This window comes from Gavialis gangeticus, unplaced genomic scaffold, assembly GCF_001723915.1.
Source record: "Gavialis gangeticus isolate Ggan-Ray unplaced genomic scaffold, GavGan_comp1, whole genome shotgun sequence".
Lineage (NCBI taxonomy): Eukaryota > Metazoa > Chordata > Crocodylia > Gavialidae > Gavialis > Gavialis gangeticus.
The window spans coordinates 6,821,679-6,829,500 of record NW_017729011.1 but is presented as its reverse complement, the minus strand read 5'-3'; the positions used below and the strand labels follow the sequence as shown (position 1 = coordinate 6,829,500).

General features: G+C 46.7%; 1 protein-coding gene across 1 annotated transcript in view; it reads right to left on the bottom strand.

The window, feature by feature from the left end:
* LOC109292860 (glutamine synthetase) overlaps positions 1-7,765 on the bottom strand; it is a 14,350-nt gene extending 6,585 nt beyond the window's left edge. The window contains exons 1-4 of the mRNA XM_019510468.1: positions 7,566-7,765; positions 6,662-6,823; positions 3,777-3,923; positions 1,701-1,828 (exon numbers count right to left, since the gene is read on the bottom strand). Of these exons, the coding sequence (XP_019366013.1) occupies positions 1,701-1,828; positions 3,777-3,923; positions 6,662-6,823; positions 7,566-7,761 (633 nt within the window). The 5' untranslated portion in view covers positions 7,762-7,765. The remainder of the gene's footprint in view (positions 1-1,700; positions 1,829-3,776; positions 3,924-6,661; positions 6,824-7,565) is intronic.
* Positions 7,766-7,822: the final 57 nt, after the last annotated feature.

The following is a 7,822-nucleotide window of genomic DNA, read 5'->3' as shown; positions in this document are numbered from 1 at the left end:
CCACTAGAAAAGGAGAGAGAAGACACTGCCATGAATACTGGGGTTTATAATTCTCTTCCCTCAGCCACTGACAGTAGATTACACCAAGTGTAACTGAGGCCCACTAAAGGAAAGACTACCTGGATGATCAGGGGATTGGAGGTCCCCTTGACAAGTAAAAGAATTTGGCTTTTAATTTTAAAAAATGAAGGCCGAGGGAAGCAGGATTGCTGTTGATAACATACGTGAATGGGGCATGGCACCAGGGAGGAAGACGACCTATTTAAGCTAAAGGAACTTTAGCACAAGAACAAACGCATGGACACTGGCCACGAATAAGTTTAAGATGGAAGTTAGAAGACTTTTAGCCACTGGTGAAGCAAGGGTTATCACACCCCTAGTTACAATGGCTGTTTCAGAAACTAGCTACTTTTTAATATGCGATTTTATCTGTTGTATGGCTGCCTATGATAGCAGGGGATTGGGCTCAATGCACCTCCTCTCTACTCGAGCTAGCAGCTTCTCCCTGAGTGACTAAGCAGGGGCCTAGTCAGATTCCCGTAACTGATACATTTCAGGGATATGGCATCTGCAGACATCCCGCAGCCTTGCAAGGACCACAAGTAGGACACTGAAGAAAATACCAGGTGAAGGAAGCTGAGGAAGGTTCACTTTAGTGCAGAGTAAATCGAGTTCAAGACTAGGTACAACTGCCCTCAGCAGAACTAGAACCATATAGTCCTACATTACAAAGTTAGGTTACGAGCATCTAACCTTACTGCTTACTAGACATGTGCCATAGGACTTCCCTGAATTAATTCCAAAAAAAATCCAACAATTTCCCTTCCAACTGGGGTCTGAGCCAGAATCTCCCTGTGAGCTCTTTGATTCCCAGCTGGTAGAAGGGGCAGAGCTAGGTTATACAGATACACGGCATCAGAAAATCCACGTCTGCAATTCATCCTTCCCCACCTGCTCATTCCCAAGCAAGCATATGGACTGGTTCTACTCAGTGGAGCGCTGCAGAGCCTCTCCCCCTCATGCTTCCACTGCAGCAATGCCTTATCTACAGATGCTACCATGATCACTAGCCACACAAACTGGAGAACAACAAACAGCAGCAAGCTGGAAAACGTCTCATTACAAGCTTACTGCACCTTATTTACACACAAACCGCAAGAACTTTATATTTAAGGCGCTACTTCAAAAATAAGTATTGCAACTTTGAGAAGTCTGAAGTAGGAGCATTTACACAAGAGCTGTTAGTAGTTAAAAAATGTTACTGCACCATCAGCTAGACTGTCACAACTTTTCCTTTATAAAAAGTCTTAGCCGATTCAGGGGCTGCTTGATTCAGGTATAAGCAGATGACAAGGGACTGAGCCAGGGGAGAGGAAATCTAGCCACAATAGCAACTTGGGAAACTCCTGCTTTCACCTTCCAACAGTGGAGACCAGATGCAGTACAGAAATGCACTATGCCCCTTCAAAGTAGTTTTACTGGAAAAGCTCCCTTCTTTACTGGGTAAGAAGTACTAGGAAACTGTAAATAGGGTGCAGTTGAAGACTGGAAGAACCTGATCCTTGGGGACAATACTTCAGGACTTATGCTTGGGGCACCGTCAGGCAGACGCCCATGTCTCCCCCCACAAAAAAAGCCTCCTGGCTAAATGAAATTGCTACCCTGACAGGACATGCAAGAAGCACCTTTTCCACACATACCTGAGAGGGCATGACTTCAGCATTGGTGCCACAGATCTTCACCCCTGCATAGAGACATGCCTTGTAATGGGACTCCACAATGTCGCGCCCGTACACCTTGTCTGCTCCAACCCCGCAATAGTAAGGGCCTGGAAGAAAAATGAGAGAAAAAAAGTTACCACAATGTTGCTAGCACAGGGGTGGGCAAAATGTGGTCTGTGGGCCAGATGCAGCCTGCCCGGCCATTCCATTTAGCCTGCAGGGCCCTTAAAAAAAAAATTTAGAAAATTAATATTTATCTGCCCCTGGCTGCCTGTCATGTGGCCCCCGATGGCTTGCCAAAACTCAGTGAGCAGCCCTCTGCCTGAAATAATTGCCTACCCCTGTTCTAGCAGCAGCACCAGCATCCCCATGAGCACTGCAGGTGGGAAGCCTGGAGGGGCCCTGGAAAGAGCCCAAGGAATAGCCATAGAAGTTGCAGGTTCCTCAACAACACCTCTAATGGAGAGGAAGGGGTTATCCCCAAGGTGGGAGGTGAATGCTCTCTGGTGTGCCCAATCACTTGCCTCTCTTGAGGCTGCAAATAATGCAACCAACTCAAAGGGTGACCTTTGGGATATGGAGTCTGCCCTTCAGAAGCCAAGCTGATCATCAATGCCTTCTGCTGCAGAGGCCACTGAACAGCTTGTAGCTAGAATAACTGTAGGTCATGACTGAAGGAGGACTGGTGGAAGTAACCATTAGGGAGGTTAAAAGCTCCATTTCCAACACTGAACCATCTAGTCTTCTGCCAGGATTCCAGGGTACCTCTCAAACAAACTTGACGTGCCCCATTTCGACTGCAGATAAGCACCAAGAAGTGCTGCTAAATTCCAGAAGAGACAATGCACTGGATGTACCTTCCCAACCTGTTAAGTGTGGGGGCAGGAGGGAGATACAAAGTGAAGAACTGTTCCACTATGAGCTGGATCTTGTAATAGAAAAACTTTTTGAGTTTTTTTGAGGCCTTTGATATTGCCAATGTTCACTGTAACAAGTGCCAAAATTGCCTTCAACACTCTTAACTTGCTTCAATGTCTTACAGGTTTTCCTTCTTCAAAAAGGGCTATTAAATGTAGACCTTCAGTACAAATCCAGGGTAAAAAGAAAAAGATTCTGAAAAGAAAAGTCAGCGGCTACCAGAAGAAATTGAAAGGAAGGAAGAAACCTTCTCCAGCAGCACTCCCTTCAGCCCTCTCTCAGGCCCATCTAGGTGACCAAACTTGCTTGTGTCCAAGAGCAGGGATTTTGTTGGAGGGCCCAAGCCTTGACATGCAAGCGCTTGTCTGATTATTAACCATGTGCAGACTTTTTTCCAGTCAACTTCTCAAACCCTTAAACAAGTTCTAGGGCCAAAACAGTTATTTAATCTTGGGTACCAGTCAAAAACGAGTGGCACCACACCACTGTACATCACGTGAGCTGCATGGCGCACAGTGCAGCAGATAAACAACTGCTAATTACCTAACCTTGGCACTAAGTTGCCTGCATTTTAAGTTTTTCCCCCAAGAAAGTTACGTGCAGTTGCCCGAATGTGGTTTTTGACAGACACCCAGGCAAGAAGCCTGTGGTTCGATCAGATGCCAGCAATACCTTTTGAAGTGAGAAGAGCAGCTGCATAAGCAAGCTCAGGTCATCTACCCATTAGTCCCAGTTTGCTGCAGAAGTGGGAAAGGCTCCCAAGCAAGATGCTTTCATTTGGTTTCTCTCACTCAAGCAAGTGAGAACACGTTTTGTGAGCCAATATCGTAAGGCAGCCCCTGCATTGAGTCCCACTGGCTTCTCCCCTTGTAATTCTTATGGAAGGTTTGGGGGCCCTGGTCAGGGAGGCATCACAGGTGCATCTTTCTGGATAGGTTTGGATCTTGGCAGTTTCTGTGAAGCATGGATTATCTTTAACATTTGTAAGAGCAGACAGGAGCCAGGAGTGTTCGACACCTTCCAGGGTTAGATCTCTCTTGCCAGTCAGTATTAAAAAAAAAAGAAAAGAAAAAAGACCCACTAGAGCAGTGGACGAGCTCTGCATGCATGTTTGAGGAAGAAGTAACTACCTCTTACCTTGTGGACCTGGAAACCCATTATCAGGCCAGCCGTACGGGTGTCCGTTGATCCCCAGCAGTGTGTATTCTTGCTCCATTCCAAACCAAGGGTGGCTGTCTTTAGTCAAGTCCATGACTTTCTTACAGGTGTACCTCAGGTTGGTCTCTGGAAAGGAGAGATCTTCTTGTTAGACCTTCAACACTTACACCCTGGGACCATCCACCCTCCAGCGCTTCCAATTCAGACAAGCACTTGAGGCTCTCTCTTACTTGAAGAGACTTTAGTTGGTGCAAAAGATCCTTGTGAACTATACTGAGGGCTGTCCTGCAGCTGATCTCCCATCCTTGTTTGCATTCTGCAAGCAATGCCTTTCAGGTTACTAACAACCCATAATCCTACCTTTCTCTGTATGCCACAGGTTTATAAATCCCTGTGCTTTGTTTGAGCTTGGAAGTGTCTGCTACATCTAATCCAACACGAGGAATAAGGAAAAGTAACACCTGTTATATAAGGTTTCCCTTCTCCTCTGCCCACTTAGAGATACAGCAGATTTCAGAATTTCATATCAAAATGTGCATGCAATTTATAAATGAAGACTCTGTTTAAACCCATTCCGTTAAAATTTGCACAAAAATCCCCAAACGTATATCTAAGTAGTCATATAACTACCCCATCTCCTCAACACCTGGCTATCTGCCCTGTGCGTATGGACTTAGCTTATCACTAGAACCATTACCACCAGTAGGCAAATATTCTTTTCCTTTCACCGACTGGTACAGAGAGATTATGTAATGTACCCCAAGGTGACACAGTGGATTGGTGCATACCCAATCCCTCTCACTGCCAGTCTAGCTCCTTAACCTTTCCACCCTGTGTACCTGCCCCTAAAACCAAGCTTTTTCCAGTGCATTCTTTCCTCTCTATGTTGTTCTTGGTAAGCATCCAGGACAACTGATAGACAAGTCACGATTCCCACAATCAGCTCCTGCAAGAAGTCACCATAACCTCTCCTTCAGAGTGGTAGTAAAGGAAACCAGAACAACCCTGATTGTCATGAAGATATGGATCCCCAAGCAAGACTGTGCGAATGCTAAACACGCTGTGAAACCAAGAATATAGGCAGGAGGAGAGACATGGCAAATGGAGCATTATTATTCCTAAGGAGAGGCAGCCTCCAGGCAGTAACTGATACCTTAACATTTAGGTCTTTTACGATTCTAGTAATCACACCAGTTGCACCATTTTGAACTAATGGGAAGAGGAGCAAATGAAATTTCATTTTAGAGCATGCCCACTTAAAGCATTTAGACAGTAAGAAAAAACAAGTAAGCTTTTGGACCACACACTGATAGGGATGTTTTAGCCATGATGGTCTAAGAAATAAGCTAAGGCAGGGATTTTTGTGGGTGCTATCATATTGGACCAGCTTCATGGTTGGGACAGACTTAGACATACGTTGCAGTGCACTGAAAACTTTTCTAACTCTTTCCCAATCATGCAGCTGGTCCAATAAAGGATAATACCCACAAAAATCCTTGCCACTCAAATGAATTGGTCTATGCTAACAGCTTGGGGATTGGTGTTTGTAAAGCATTAGGATCATCCTGATATATGGCACAGTCTCCTTTCAGACTTTTCCTAACCCAGATTTATGTGAACAGACCCAGGACAGAGCTTTCCAGCCATATCAAGCCTTCATGCTATTGAACAGTTACCCAAAGAGAACGGCTTTTCTTTGAGAATGGCCTTGGTTAGAAGGGAAGTAGAGCTCATACTAGCAAAACAATCGAGTAGCTTCCAAAAAATCAAGTCAGGAAGTTAAGACTGCAGTACTTCACACAAAGGGGGGAAAAATGGGTATTAGTATTTCAACACCAACTAAGGTCTGTCTTCAGCTATGACAGCTCACAGACCTCCACCCCTAAGGAGGACTAGCACATGGTCACAAAGTCAGGCCCTCAAGTTGAGGCTGGAGATGTAACCCTCCTCTCTCTTACTGGCCAGAAGGCATCTCTGTCCACAAATCCTCTCACAGAAGCCATGCTACCCCTTTCTTCATTACAAGTTAAATGCTTCCCAGATCTACCTCCTTAACTTTCACACTATGTATCTAGGTTAGTTGCAGAACAGGGATCAACTTCTTCATATACACCTAGGACAACCAGATGACCGACTTCTGCTACCCCTCCATCAGACCTCATATTTCCCTTTGCCCAGAACAGAATAGAAAGAAGGATAAAGCCATAGTACAGCCAAAGACGTTGCTACTCGCATTCAGATTCAGATCTGGCTCTTGCTAGTTGCCTTAACGCAAATAAGCGGAGTTTTGTACAAGCAACAACGAAGTAGCTGTGAACATGGTGCTGAACCAGGGCTACAAGCATTACATTATGAGCCGAGACGTGAAGCTCGTTTTTAAGAGTTCTGAACGTTTCAGATTTACAGCTTTCAGGGTTGTAAACTACTAATCATCAAGTTTATGTTCTCAAATGCAGGCTCCAAAGAGCTGTTGAATTAAAGGGCAGATCCCTTTTTTGGGATGTCTGATTTGCGAGACATGTGGCGACCTCTGCTGACAAGAAGCATGCAGAATATTAGCATTATTTTTTGCCAGACAATAGAATTCCCCTTGCCCTTGCACTATGCGCTAAGGCAGAACTTGCCGATACCGACTGATATAGGATTTCTGCAGCCCTAAGCAATATATTCACTTCTCACAGGTCAGTTCGTGATCAGCCACGGAGCACCTGCAGCTTCCCACAGAATCCTAGTGAGTTTTTGGGTGCTCAGCATTCGAGAGGCACTGAACGTTTTGATGCTGTCATGCAAACCACCCACGGGTCCGTCTGGTAGCACACCAATCCCAGTAACAACCACCTTAGGCAAATGCACAAGATCCTCACCTGCAGGTTTTCTGTTGTATTTCAGGACTTCACACAGTACTAGCTTGTTAGGGTCCAGACAGAAAGGATCTCTGAATATCCTGACTGGGATCAAGAACATATCGCTGTTGGAGCCTTCTGCTTGGCCCGTACTGGATCCATCAAAATTCCATTCTGGGATGTCTGGGGGCGAGAGGAGCAGAAGACAACTCGCAGTAAGCCTCCCAAATTGCTGCATTGATGGAGATCCCAAGGAGAACGCACCCCATTACCCACCCAGACACGCCACTGAGGACTCCTTCACAAGGAAATCAGTGGAGCTGTTGCTTCTACTATATCTGCTTGGAGGCCAATCTTTCAGCCACTGCTCACAACGGTGGCCCCTCCAATTATAAAGGTGGGGGACAGGAAGAATTAGGGACTGCCTCCAGCATCTGCTTGGCTGGTGAAAAGGAGATACTGGATTTGGATTTTCAACACTCAAGGCACTTAAGCCACCCAGGGTAGGGTCACCATCGCTATTACAGCCGAGTAGGACTCAACTATGCAGGGGTCACTTGCCCACAGCAGCCAGACAAGTCGCATCACAAGCCAACTCTGCTCATTTGCCCTGTGGAAAGGGACCTTGGGACCCCCCCCTTGCTTCTCTCTTGAGTCTAATGGTAGAAAAATTAGAGATTAGCAAACCAGCTATTCTGAAGGAAACTGGCTGTTCACTACCTCATACAACCGGATGAAAACAAGCCTCAGCTCCACTCATGCATGCTGTATAATCCTCAGAGGGGTAAGAAGCTCCCTGCATGCACTGCACTATTAAAATAAAATTACAACCCCCCCCCCATAACAGATGTGCACACACCACGGCGCTCCCCACCCAGAGCAGAGGGCCAGCGCGGTGGCTCCAAGCCACCAGGCCCAGCCTCACCTTTTATGCTCTTGGGCTCGCGGTCCAGGGTCCTGGTCTTGCAGCGCAGCCCCTCGCCCGAGCCGTCGATCCAGACGTAAGTGACCTGGACGGAGCCGCCCTGGGGCAGCTTCATGTACTGGTCCCTGACCGCCTTGTTCAGCTTGGAGCTGTGCGACACCGACATCCTGGCGGCCCTGGGGCAGAAGAGCGCCATCAGCGCCGGCCCGGCCTTAGGGCGGCCTTCCCCCCGCGCTGAGGGAAGAGCAGCCGCGCGG